Source organism: Pteropus medius, unplaced genomic scaffold, assembly GCF_902729225.1.
Source record: "Pteropus medius unplaced genomic scaffold, Ma_sr-lr_union100, whole genome shotgun sequence".
NCBI lineage: Eukaryota > Metazoa > Chordata > Mammalia > Chiroptera > Pteropodidae > Pteropus > Pteropus medius.
This window is the reverse complement of record NW_024349803.1, coordinates 26,449,935-26,463,635: the sequence shown is the minus strand read 5'-3', so window position 1 is coordinate 26,463,635 and position 13,701 is coordinate 26,449,935. Positions and strand designations below refer to the sequence as shown.

Below are 13,701 nucleotides of genomic sequence, written 5' to 3'. Positions count from 1 at the left end.
ATCAGGTCTCGCGCTCGGCCGGCCTCCCATCGCGGAGCAGGACATCACGTCCACGCGCCAGCTCACGCGGGAACAGTCCGCGTGGACGAGGAAGTGCTGCCTCTGCCGCCTCGGGAGCCCAGCTCCGCGGCCCGAACCACAGGTGACAGCCTGGCACGGGGCAGAGCCACAGCGTGGCCCATGCAGGGCACACGCCATGGTTTGGGACAAATCCACACTGGAGTCCAGATGACCGACTCGCACGGGAGAAGCTGCGTCGCAATCCCGTCGTGAAGTGGCAGGCTTTCTAGAGGAGGAGTGTGTGTGTGTGTGTGAATGAGCGTATGGGTGCATGTGTGCACACATGTGTGATGTGTAGACGTGTGATGCGTACACGTGTGTGCACACATGTGTCTCTGCTCGTGGTGCGTGCATGTCTGTGTGTGCATGTGTGAGCATGCATGTGTGTGTATGTGCATACATGTGCATGCGTGTGACGAACATGGTCTGAAGACCCATGACGTGTGGACGTCTGGAGCTGGGAGGAGACGTCCCTTTTCCTCAAAGGCTCGCTGAGGCCGCATCCTGCAGAGCGTGGGAGGTAAGGATGAGCACGGGGACCCGAGGTGGCTTCCACTGGAGAGCCGGCAGGGCCCCACGGGTGCAGGGTCCTAACGCGGAAACGTGCTGAGTGCCGAGTGCGGGCGAAAGGCCCGTCGTCATGCACGGACGGCTCTCGGACCGGCTCAGTGAAGTGGCTGCAGGAGCAGATGCCCGGGACCCACAGCTGGGCCGCAGGGAAGGGCTGGCCTTGTGTCAGGGGGGCACGTGCCTGTGATCGGGGGTGTGCACCCTGAATTCTCAGAGACCTACCGCTGAGGCGCCCCGTCCTGGTGTGGGCGCCCACGGGTCGCTCTGAGCCCCAGGCCCCTTCCAGCTCACGGCTCTGCTGCTCGGCCCCTGTCCGCATCGTCTCTATTCAGTCAGTGGATTGGGACGGACAGGAATCGCCTGACGAGGCGCCGTGGACAAGGCCCGGAGAGGTGTGCCCTGCCCGCCACACGGCCCCGACTCTGCCTCAGTCCCACAGGAGTCCAGGGAGGGTGGTCCGGCCACGGATGAGGAGGAAGACGGGTGGGCTGAGCGCCTAGCCATCACCTGTCTGGCGCTGCCTCAGCGTGTCACACAGAGGGACCCTGTGACCCTGCAGCCTCACTCCTGGGCGTGTGCCCGAGCCTGGGGACCGGCTGCTCACAGACACTGCACGCGAGTGCTCATGGCGGCAGCGGCTGACAGGCGTCCGGCCCCCGCCCTCCCTCACGCTGGCACAGGCACCCTGCACCCCGCTTCTCAAGCCCGGCGGGAAGGGCAGCCTTCCTCCCACAGTGCCTGTGCTGCGTGTGCGAGGCGCCTCTGTGCCCGCCGTGGGTCACTTGCCCACTCCTGACTTGGGAGCAGGCGACCCTCTCAGGCCAAGAAACGGAGGGAGGGGTCCCCACAGGGGTGTTGGAAAGGCAAACGGTGTGCCGGCCGCCGGCCCACCACGGGAGCCACCGGCCAGCCCATGGGGCAGGAGCACCTGTCACCCCGGCTGGAACTCACCCCCAGCCCCTCAGCGGCCTGTGGCCGGGGACGGGCACATGATGAGGCTTCGCAGTGCAATAAAAACGTTCACGGCTTCTGTGCAAGGGCGGACCCTCTTCCTGCAGCTCAGCGACATGGAGGTGCAGGTCCTGAAGTCAGACTTCAACTTCTGCAGGACGGAGGTCCCTGCCGTGCGGTCAGGGCTGGATGCCCAGGGCTGGCATGCGGTTTGACCCCCAGGGGACACGCCCGGAACATCAGCCACCTGAGTGGGCACTGACCCGAACGCCAGAACGTCCGCGCCCCCGGGTCATGCCAGAGACGGGAAAGCGCAGGGCACGCGATGCGGGGGGTGGGGCCGGTGGCCACGCGAGCCCCGTCACGGGCTGGCGTGACCGTCACGGACGTGGGGGGGACACCGTGCAGACATGCGGCCTCCGTCCCTATGTGGAAAGCAGAATCGGGCACGGGTTTCGTTAACGACATGAACATTTTTAATTTGTTAAATGCGTTTTTGCAACATTTAAATTTCACTTTACAGGTTTTTTTTTTTTTAATAGTCAAGTCTTTAGAGTCCGTGCCACTTGGGCCTGTGATCTCGGGACCCATTAATTTTACTTTTTCTCCTGGCACCTTCTGCACCAGCCTCGTTTACGCGTCTGTAAAATTACGATAATAACAGCCGTGCTGGCCCAGGTGGGGCAATGACTGCTCATTAACTCGTGTTTACGTGCAGAGCCCCGAAGACGGAGACGCCAAGTGTTCCCACTCGGCTTCCAGTGTGACAACCGCTCCGGCCTCACGAGCCCCCTGCACGGGGCGGAGCCTGGGGACTGTCCCCGGTGCCCGCGAGGCCCGGCAGCGGGGTCAGGCTCCCCTGCCGCCCGGCTGCGCCGTGTGCCGTCAGCCGGACCTCTGCGAGCAGGCGTGGGACCCGCCGCGCGGGCGTCAGCAGAGCTTGGAGCTGGGAGACGCGGGCTGCAGCTCTCAAGGCCCCGGCTTCACAGCGCCCTCCCCGACAGCGCGCGACACAGCTGTCCACACGACGCCCGGTCACTGTGGAAGAAGAGGCCTCTCTCTGCTTCGGATTTTTTTTTTTTGCCTTTTTATCACTCTTGCAACCAAAGAATAACTTCTTTATCTCTGGCGAGGCCTTCAGGCGAAACGTTCTTGAGACGTCAGCCAACCGAGAGAAATGCGACCCCGGCTTTCAAATCCTGTCCCGAGCTGTGGTTCTGGCGCTCAGGTTAAGCGGGCACCGGGCGGTGACAAGGCTAAAGCAGAACGCTGCCCTCGAGGCCCTGCATGGCCTGGTGCTCTTAGGTCACTCGTTGGAGGGGCCCTCACCCAGGAAAGTCACTCGAGCCTTCGCTCTGTCTCGTCCCTGTGCGGGAACAGACAGGAGACGATTCACGACACTGGCCACAGGCGCAGAAAGCAACACGGAAAATATTCCAGCGACGGTAACATTTTCTGTGCAGGTAAAACAGAAACGTGGCCGAACGCTGGCAGACTGTGTGCAGGTCTGGTCACCGGCTTGCTGCATCCTGAGGGTGTCCGGGGCCTCAGACGCGGGGTCCGGAGGGGCACACGGAGCCGGAGACCCACAGGGCGGAGGCCGCGCCTGGTGGTCCAGCCACAGCTGTGCAGCTACCGGGCAAGTCCAGCTGGAGTCGAGGAAGGTGTGGCCGACCTCTTGATCTGCTGCTTTCGGTTTTGTTTACAGACTGGCCTGGCAGGGACTGCGTGGCTCGCAGACGGAATCGGGGTGATGCCCGAGAAGTTTGCACCCCGACAGCGGTGGCTCGTCCTTGCAGCTGCTGGCCCGGGGAGCCCCCACGCCACCCCCCACCGTGGCTGGGGCGCGGCGAGCCCACCCTGGCCGCCCGGTTTCCTGTGGGGGGGTGGCGGGCCCTCGAGTGGCCCCCGGGAAAGGGGAGGGGGCGGGTGGGCTCTTCCCCCGAGTCCCTGCGGACACTTGGGGCTGACAAGCCCACGATCCTGCGTGGGGATGAGGACGGAGCCTGACGATGCCCGCCCGCCCGCGTTTCTCCAGAAATGACGGAAGCGGCTTCGCGGCCTCGATCTCGCCGCGTAGGGCGGCTGCATTTTGCCTCTGTGGTGTCGCCAGATGCGTGCAGAAGGGAGGGCGGCCTGTGACGCCTGCAGAAACGCGGCCGCGGACCGGGCGGAGCTGCGTCCTGCCAGTCGCGCCCCTCGGCCTGGTCCGTGCGGGGAGCCGGGCCCAGGGCGGGCGGCCGCGCAGGAGGAACCGTGTTTGCTTCAGTCCGAGTATTCGATTCGTCCTAGAATGCACTCTGTGAACACATAAATATTTTCCTTGGAAATGCAGACACTTCCTGCATTTATGATGGAAAAAAATAAATGAAAGCTTTGTTTGTTTCGCATGAGCAGATGCGGGCCGGACACAACGTGGGATGAAGCAAAAAGGAACTGGGCTGCCTCGGGGCCCCAGTCTGCCCCCAGCCGTGACCTCGGGGGTCACGCACGCACGCACGCCAGCCCCTGCCTCAGGCGACTGTCACTGCCAGGAGCCACCAGCCTTCCTGCGTTTCTCCTTCTCGATAACTCCTGGGCTTTCTGGCAGCATTTTTCCCACATCATCTCCCCTTCCCCCTGTGACACTGTGATTTATAAGAAATATTTAACATTCAGAGGATTGAACTCTATGCCTCAGATGTATCTGGTCTTTGTCTGCAGCTCCCGACCCCCTGGGGATTTCCTAAGTGAAGGAGTGACCGTGACAATGGTGTCTCTTGTTTCCTCAATGAGGCAACCTCTGGTCCCCACCCAAGGGCGGGAGCGGGGGCTTGAGGCAGCCGAGCCAACCACAGCTGGAGGGCTGGTTAAACGTCCTGGTGCCACCCGGTTCCTGGGGGAGAGGGGCCGAGGTCACATGTCTCCATGACCACTGCCTTAGTCGTGAGCACCTATGACGCCCCGTAAGTCCCAGGGGCCGGCTGGCCAGCTCTTGCCCGGAGCTGCCTCCTGGCGGCTGCTTCCTGCCCGCTACGTCCTCCGCGGTGCAGCGGGGACCGGCTGCTCAGTGGTCCCTGAGTTCTGTGAGGAGTGGCCCATGGGACGGGGCCCGCGGGTCTGGTTCTGCTGGCTACACGCGTCAGAAACCAGCTGTCTGCGGGCGTGGGGAGCCGCCACGCACACGTCAGGGTTGGGTCTGCAGACCCCTCCCACCCCAGGGGAGACGCCCCTCGCCCTCCGCTGAGCCTCCCGGGCAGCGAGACCTTCCCAGAGGGTTTAACCAGGGTTTGTCGAGTTTCTGCAAATCGCCCATTGTCCTTCTGATTTTGGTTGTTTGTAGACCCACAAACTTACATTTAAGTGTTTACGGGCAGAGATTATGTAAACAATTATTGTAGAGTTAAGAAAACACATAATCACAGAAGGAGCTGGTTGTTGATACATTTAAAAAATTTGACTTTTTCTCAGAATAAAAAAGGGCGAAGAACTGTAAACGGCCCACAACCCACATGCACGCTGTGTAGACTGAGTCTAATTGAATCGGCCCATTATTCCTCCTAGCAGGGGGCACAGGTGTGCTGGTGCTGGGTGGTGCCGGGCGGCATCTGCTCTGGGAGAGGCCAGAGCCTCAGCGGTGGGATGTCACACCACCTGGAGCTGTCACACCACCCGCTGAGCAGTGCCGCCCTCCCCCGAGCCAGCACACGGTCCCGGCCAGGACACATGGGAGAGGCCAGCGAGGTCCAGCACATGGGTGGAGCTGGGACACACGGGAGAGGCCAGCGAGGTCCAGCACGTGGGTGGAGCTGGGACACACGGGAGAGGCCTGTGAGGTCCGCAGTTGGGAGTTGTCACAGGTCTGGGGTGGGGTTTCCCTGAGTTCCCTGTAGATTACCTAACGTCGCCCTCGTAGCTCCTGGCAGAGCTGTGAGCATTTTTTTCTGACTTTAAACTTAATTTTTTCTTAGGAAAAAGCAGCATCACAGTGTTTACCGAAGGGTGGTCTGTCATTCTCCTGAATGAGGTCCCAGGGGAGGTCGCACTGAAGCGGATGCTGAGAGACAAACCTTTCACAGACACAGAAGGACGGTGCTGTCTGTCTCCACGCAGGAGACAGAGACGAGGTGGGTGCCGGGGGAGGGGACGGGGACTTAGTCCGAAGCAGGGACAGAGTCTCGGGAAGATGGAAAGTTCTGGAAGCAGTGTCTGCACGACGGTGCGAATGTGCTCGATGCCACCGACAACTGGTAAAACAGAAAATTTTACATCTATTTTGCCACAGTTTAAAAAGCAATAAACCTTTCAAAATCATCTCAATCCCTCATTTAGCCTTCGGCCGCCAGCTCTCTGAGTTGTTAGCCTAGGACGCTGGTTTAGTCGGGCGCGCTGTGAAATGATCAATATTCCAGACACTCATGTTGAAATCTGGTGGAATCCCTGAGCACAAACCAGAAACTATGTTCGGCGTCTGCGCATCTTACAGCCTTCTCAGTGACGGGGAAGGCGAGGCGGTTGATGCGGCATGCGGTGACGCACGGGGGCGTAGCCTGCGACCCACACTGTCCCGCGACCCACACTGTCCCGCGTCCCACACTGTCCCGCGTCTGAAAAAGTAAACGGTGGGTAACATTCATTTAAATAATACCTGGTATTTAACCTACAATGTTATCACGTCGACGTATAATCAGTACGAAAACCGTCAATTAGATGTTCTCGTTTTTCATACTAAGTCTGTGGATTCGATGTGCATTTTACAATTAAAGCAAATCTTGACATTTTCATTAAAAATTCCTGATCTGTATTTAGATTTCATAAAATTTACTGTCAAAAAAGTAAATTCTCATACCTGTGTTGTTTCAAACATACCCAAATGTTTTCTAATAACTGAATTAAAAATCGAAAAAGAATTTCCTTTAATATTTGCATCTGCGTTGAAAAAACCAATTTATTCCTTTCAGTGGGGTTAGTTGCTTTTGAAGCAAAGCACATCAGCGTCGATCTTTGTGTGTCCAGATTACATGAATCTGCCGATCCTTGTCGATTCGGGGTCGTTGGCGTCAAGGGCAGAGGCTGTGGAAAGCAACTCTGCGTTTTCAATGTCAACGAAACAGCCCTTGCTTTGCTCCTTGCAGTTTCACAGGCGAGTCCGAGCCGTCACCGCCCCGAAGTGCACCAACCCGTGGCCTTGTCCGGGACGGGTCCTGCACTGTCCAGCCACACGACCACAGTGCGAGGACACGTCACGGTCCCCACGGCCCTGGTGAGGAGCCGGAGGCTCGCAGGGCCGTCCCTGCCCGATGTCACACAGTGCGGGAGCTGGGCAGCCACTGCCGCCTTCTGTCGGCACCGGCGATGGGGGGCTGCTTCGCGTGTGGCGGCCGTGCACCCCACTGCCCACACGCGGCCTGGCGAGAACGCAGGTGACGCTGCAGGTACGCTGACGCCGCACGCCGCCCGGTTGTGACCGCGTGTGGCTGTGCCTTGCCCAGCTCTCAGGCTCTTAAATTAGAAAGCAGGAGAGACACGACCGAATGATCGAGAGGCTTCGGAGCCAAACGGAAACACACCGCCACCGACTCAGACGCCAGGGTAACTAGAGCCCAGTTCTCTCTCATTTGGCAGTAATGAACGAAGATCAATTAGGAAAGTAACGTGACTACGGATGGCTTTTACGGAGCAGAGCACCCCAAGCAGCCGAAACTGTCTCCTCTCCCACTGACTGACGGGAAAGGTCGGCGACCCAGGCTGTCCCCACGCAGCCCCAGAGCCGCTCGAGTTTCGGGCTCCACGCCGATGGCCCATGCCTTGTGCTGGGTCACCTCCTGGGCGCGGGCCCTGCTCTGTCTTCTACGAGGAGACTCAGAACATGGCTGAGATGCCCCTGTCCCCAGCGACGAGACTGGCCGTGGCAGGGCCGTGTCCCAGTTGGGCGCGTCCAGGCCGCTCGGCTCGGCCAGTTTGCTCTGATCAGCAGATTTCACCAAACGTGCTGTGAATGCAACACTATTTTGCTATGAAAATCCGATGGGAAGAGATGTCTCCCAGATGAAAATCTTAGATTCTGTTTCCGTGTCTTTGGACTTAGCACTCGAAGACACCGTCACGTGCTGTCTCAGTGGCCAAACAAGCTTATGCCGTTTATTTTATTGCGTGTAGAATGTTTTCTGAGGCGGAGGCGTAGGGATTTCAGCCCTTCGGACTTGTGTGTGATCTGAGTAAACACCCCATGGAAGAGCCAAGAAGGTCGTCTGAGAGTCTCGGTTCTCAGGGTGCAGCAGGAGACGTGGCCCCCCACAGCAGGGCACAGGGGGTGGAAACGGGCTGCGGCTGCTGCGGGGCTTGGTGCTCATGGCTCCCACGGGTGTGTGCTCTGCTGTGAGGGCCCCACAGGGGCGCGGACACGCAGTGGGACAGACCCTGTCTGCTCTCAGGGAGCTGGCATCCCCCCCAACGGCACAGGACAGACACGGGGACGTGCCACCAAGGGAGACGAGTCCAGGCGAGGTGGCCGCGTGAGCTCTGGCGAACGGACGAGGGACTCCTGTGATGAGGTGACATCTGCACCAGGCCCTGGCAGGGCAGCCGGTCCCGCGAGGGAGTGGGGAGTCGGTGTCCAGCAAGCGGGCGGGAACGCAAAGGGCCGGGCGTGGCTGGGCGCAGGGCCAGCGGTCAGGGAGAGAAGCCGCAGGGCGAGGGTTGTCCGGTTAATGGCTTGCGTCTCATTCTGGGTCGGTGCTGAGAAGCAAGTTGTCAGGAGCCAGAGGAAGCCGCCGGCTGGCGTTTTCCAAGGGCCACGTGGCTTCTGGGCGCAGACGGCCCCCGAGGCCAAGGAGGGCTCAGGGCACTAGAAGGTTCTCTTGCCAGTTGGTTGGGGGCGGAGGGTTTGGCCAGACCCCACGGCCCCAGGTCCTGCTCTGCCAACACAGCCTATAGGAGGGCGCGGGACGCCGAGGGCCACCTGCCGGATGCTCAGCCCGTCATTCCCACACAGGTGGCACGTCAGCCTCACGCAGTGGAGCGTGTGCCTCGGGCGGTCTCGTGTGGCTTCAGGTTGCGGTTCCGCCACCGTCAGCATGTGGCTCGGGGGCGTCTCCTGGCCCCGGACCTCAGGCCCCTCTTGTGCAGGATGGGAGCACCAAGGGCTGGGCGTGAACCGAGGAAGTCCGCGAGCCCGTGCCACGCGCTCGGCCATCGCCCAGCGAGGGGTGAGCCCCCTCAGTGGTCACGGCTCCGGTGTGGCCAAGCTGGACTCGCGGTGGGTGGACAGCACACCAAGCTGTCGATACGTGTTTCTGCTCAGGGACCAAGGCCCTGGCCGTCCCCTGGAGCCAGTGGTTTAGAGCGGCTGACGGCATGGGCTGGGTGCCGACGACTACGCTGTTCGCTCTGCGACCCGGCGGTGCCGGGGGTTGAGCTCCCCGCGGCCCGGGTCCCCCATGTAACCCCCATGCGGGGGGCGGGCCACACCGGCAGGTCACCGGTCGTGCTGGGCAGAGCTCCTGGACCTTGCGAGGTTTCCGCGAGTGGTGATAACAGCACAAAAGCCATGATTACGACGATTCTGCAGCTGTGTCTGTGACGCAGCCCGGGCCTCACGACGAGCAGTTCTGCTGGCAAGGCAGCGTGTCCCCTCTGGACATCGCCACGCGATGAGCCTCCCCCGCCGTCTGGACCCCGTGGCCGCCTTGTCCAGCCGGGCGGGAGGTGGCGTCGGAGTCGGGTGGCCCTCCGGGTCCCTTTGGGGACGGAGTCTGACTCATTTGGTGCCCGGGCGTGGCTGATGCTGCGTCTCAACGACCTCCGGTCCCTGGGGATTCTGTGATGTCCCTTTGCTGTTTACACGGCTTAACTCTCTAGTCTAAAAGCACTGGTGACAGCAACAGACGGCGTTGGGGTCGCCCAGCACCACCTGCAGTGCGGCCCTGATTTGGAGACGGTTCCTGGAACACTGTGACCCGCAGATGCCTCTCTGGTCCCGTTACTCAGGAGAAACGCATGGAGCTCACGATGGCTCTAAAAACCGCAAAAGCATTTAAAAACCCCGCACGGGACGTGTGGTTTGTCTCCGGTGAGCGGTGAGCGGTGAGCGGACATCCCCGCTCGCTTCATCCCCAGGGCGGCCGGCTCAGAATCACGGCCGACAAAAGCCATTTGGCTCTTTTCTCCTCAAAAACAAGGCGGCCGGCTCCGGGAGCTCAGCACGCAGAGGCCGTGGCTGCCACCGCCTCGCTTTGCCCTCCACGGCGACGTCCTCAGAGCTCAGTCTTCCACGAGCACCCTGATCTCACGTTGGTCTGGACGACTGGGCCCGCACCCAGGCTCGGGCGTTTCTGGGGCGCAGGGTGCCCCCAAAGGTAGGGGCGGTCCCGCTCCAGCGTCTCCCCTGTCCCCATCTCCTCGGCTGGACCTGCTGAGGGTGGCAGTCCTGTGCGTCACGACAGGAAACTGTCACCGTGAAATGCACGTGAGGCCGACGTCCTGTCCGCCCTCGTCACTCCTGCAGGGTCCACGGGAAGACGACAGGCAGGTGAGGTGCTCCGCCCAGCACGTGCGGCAGGGCCGGGCCGGCGGGCATGGACGGAGAAGGCGCTGGCCACGCAGGGTCTCTGTTCCACGGAGTCCTGTGGCCGGCCCTGGAGGGGACCCAGGAGACAGCGTGGGCCGCCAGGGCGTGGGGCCGCACAGCCGCGGACTCGGCCGGGCGCCAATGTCCTCGGAGCTGTCCTCAGGCCTGGGGGTGCGGCCCGGGGCAGGTCGCGTGCGTGAGCTTCGGGTCGGTTGTTTGGTCTGCATCTTGCCCGTGTCGCTTGTGGCTTGTGTGTGTGGCAAGAAGTCTAACTTCTCCGGGCCACGGCGCCCCTCTGTCGAAGGGGACGGACAGCGGCCCGCACATCGTGCATCACTGAGCGTGAGGCCTGAAGTGGCAGAGATGGCGCGGCACGCCCTGCCCGGCGGATACGAGCGGCCCCTGCCTCCTGCACCGCTCGCTCACCCCGCACGTGCCCGCCGCACCCCGGTCTGTGCCCGCTCCGTCCTGGTGCTGAGGACACAGTGACAGACGGCACAGGGCTCGCTCTCATGGACTCACCCCTGTCACAACACGCGAGGTCCTCCGAGAGCCTGCGGAGGGGGGCGGCCGGCAGCCCCGAGAGCCCTCCCCTCCCTGCCCTGTGCCGTGCGGGCTGCCATGAGGTTTGTCACCCTCGACTGTCCTTGTTAGGAAATGGATGGGATTTTTTAAACAGATTCTTTTTAAGCACAGGCTCGGAGCCGGCTGGCCTCGCCTCCGTGTCATCAGGCGCTGGGCTGGCCCACGTCCAGGACAGGGGGCCCGGATTCCGCGTCTGACAGGCAGTTGTCAAAGAGATCATGACAGGTTCGAAGTCGCTGTGGTGTCACAGGGCTCGCAGCCGCCCCTCACCTGCCGTGACACTGTGCGTGGGGATGCGTTGTCCCACGAGGCCGAACGTCCACTTAGAGTACCACCCCCGAAAGGTCTCCCCGCGACCACGTGACCGCTCTGTATCTGCCCTGCCCCGGGCCACGGTTAGTAGCCCCCAGGGGCTGGTGAGCCCGTGCCTGGCAGCCGATGAGACAGAACCCTAGTTTACTTCATTAATTAGGATTTAAATGAGTGCTGTGCACAGTGGCTGCGGCCTCAGGCAGCCCAGTTCTGGGATGAGCTGAGGAGGGGAGTTTGGTGTCAGCCATGGTCACAGCCGGCAGGCTTTCCGTCCCAGCCTCGCAGGCCCCAGTGGCCAGCAGAGGCCCCCGACTGACCACACCCTCAGGGGCAAGAGGGCAGGCCTGGCCCAGGATGTCCAGAGAGGGGGGATCCGAACGTGGGGTGCAAAGCGGAGCGACCTCTGACGCCTCCTTAGATGGGCAAAACGCTGAGCCATCCGGACACACAGCCCCTTGCTCAGCCACCCGTCCTCACACGGACACGCTGGCCGACGTCTCTGGCGTGAAGTGGCAGCACTTCCCAGGTCGGCTCCCACAGGACGGTGACGTCTGACACCCGCGCGTGCCTGTCCCCGGCCTCTCTGCCCTGTTCGGCTTATCCTTCCTGTTCCTTAGCTGTGAAGCTTGTAATTCTGGACCGTAGAGTCACAGCCTTGGAGACACCTGGCTAGCCCGTCAAAGTGACAAGCGATCGCTGTCCAAAGAGATTTCTTGGCCACTCAGCAGAGAGCGGGGCCCTCGGCTCCGGGCGTGGTAACGGGCCCCGTGAGCGGCGCCACCGCGGGCCGAGAGACTCCCCAGAGCGGATGGCACCCCTCGGGAGCGCGCTCTGTGCCGAGCCCGCGCTCACACTTCGGTGATCGCCTTCGTCTTTAAAGCCCCGACACAGAAGCCACGCTCTTCCTGCTCGATGGACGGAGAAACCAGTGTCCGGGGCCCTGGCCAGCTGGCGACGTGCGCGGACTCGTGCGTGGACCCTGGGCGCGGAGCCGGTGCCGCCCCAGGCCGTACGGAGTGAAAAGCGTGGCGTCTGTCTGCTGCTGAGTGCGTCTGGGCCCCGGCTGGGGGGGACACCGGCGTCCGTGCTGGCCCGGGACTCGTGTTCACAAAGCCGGTGCCACACAGACGGGCGGGTTGGCAGCGTTCTGGGAGGGGCCCCAGACGCCGGTTCCTGGGGCACGCCGAGGAGCGACGGGGCTGACGTTGCTTGTGAGCTCCAAAGACATGACAGCAGGCTGAGGGGAAAGTTAGCAAGAGAGGCGGCGAGAAGATTTGTTTTTCGCATTACGAAGCAGAAGAAAATAACTTAGGAAGAGCAGCGAGGTGTCAGCTTCTGTGGGAGGTCGAGTCCTGCCCACCCTCTTCCCTGGCGGGACCGTTACATCAGGCACGCATGTCCCGGCCGTCTTAGCGCATCGGAAAGCCTCAGCGAGGTGCCCTTGGATGCCAGCGTGAGCCTCCCCGAGCGGCGAACAGACCTATGTCACCACAAAACCCAGGCTGAAGGACACTTTTCAACGAGAGGGAGGGGCGGTATCTTTGCTGAGGGCACACGGGAAGACAAGGAGTTTGACGGGGTGTCCGTTCGATGGAACAGCGATTACTAGCTCAAGCCCTGGACTCAGACCCGGGTTCAAACCCTAGCTCAGGAGCATCGGCCAGCACGCTTAACTTCCTCCTGTGCTCCTCGCTTGGAAAGTAGAGACCATGAGAACAAACTTGCAGGTCAGCTGTGAGAATTAGATGAAATGATTCGTATCAGTGGTTTGGTCCTCGGCCTGGCACACTTACGTGCTCAGTACACGGGAGACTCTTAGTTTTGAAAGGTGAACAGCGCGGCCTCTGCGGCCCCCCGCCTGCGTGTGCGTGCTCACTCAGTGCCGCCTTGGGCAGGTTCTTTACTTCTCAGTGCCTCAGTTTTCTCGCAAAATGGAGATAAAAATAATCCTCACATGGCTAAGATAAAACAGCACGTAAGTATGGGCGAGGATGTGGAGAAATCGGAACCCTCGTGCACGGTTGGTGGGAGTGGAAAATGGTGCAGCCTCTTGTGAAAAAAGTCTGTGGTTCCTAAAACAATTACACGTAGAACCACTGTATGATTCAGCGCACACTCAGAATAACTGCTATCAGGGGCTCAGGGGGCATTTTTATACCTAATTTCATAGCAGCATTTTTCACCATAGCCAAAGGCAGAAGCAATCGAAAGGGTAGATGAACAGGTAAACCACATGTGGCATAAGCGTGCAATGGAAAATTATGTAGCTTTGAAAAGCAAGGGAACTTGGCACATGCTGCAACATGAGTGAGCCCTGAGGCTATGAAGCTGAGGGAAATATGCCAGTCACAGAAGGACAAGGACCGTGCGATGCCGCTTACATGCCCGGAGCTGGAGGAGGAGGCTGGGGGCTGAGCGTTTAATGGGGACAGAGTTTCACTTTGGGAATATAGAAAGTTCTGGAGATGGTGGTGGCGATGGCTGCACAACCATGTGAATGTGCTTGATGCCACTGAACTGTGCACTTAAAACTGGTTAAGATGATGAACTTCATGTCATGTGTATTTTATCACAATAAGAAAGAGTTAATGCGTATCAAGTATCTAGAGGGTTACCTAGCACTTAGCACAGGCTTCGCTATGATGATGGTGACAGTGATGGTGGTGCTGGTGATG

General features: G+C 60.7%; 1 protein-coding gene across 5 annotated transcripts in view; it reads left to right on the top strand.

The window, feature by feature from the left end:
- The window catches only part of LOC120582447 (uncharacterized), a 49,159-nt gene that overhangs the window by 11,834 nt on the left and 23,624 nt on the right, over positions 1 to 13,701 (top strand). For 2 of the 5 annotated variants that reach the window (XR_005647574.1, XM_039837973.1), the window contains one exon: positions 5,532 to 5,687. Coding sequence is in view for 1 of the 5 variants with exons in the window: in XM_039837973.1 (XP_039693907.1) it covers positions 5,532 to 5,687 (156 nt within the window). In the remaining 4 variants the exon portion in view is untranslated. Of the gene's footprint in view, positions 1 to 357; positions 4,849 to 5,531; positions 5,688 to 5,892; positions 6,444 to 13,701 lie in introns of those variants that run through there. The other 3 variants (XR_005647575.1, XR_005647573.1, XR_005647576.1) reach the window with 3 other exon arrangements.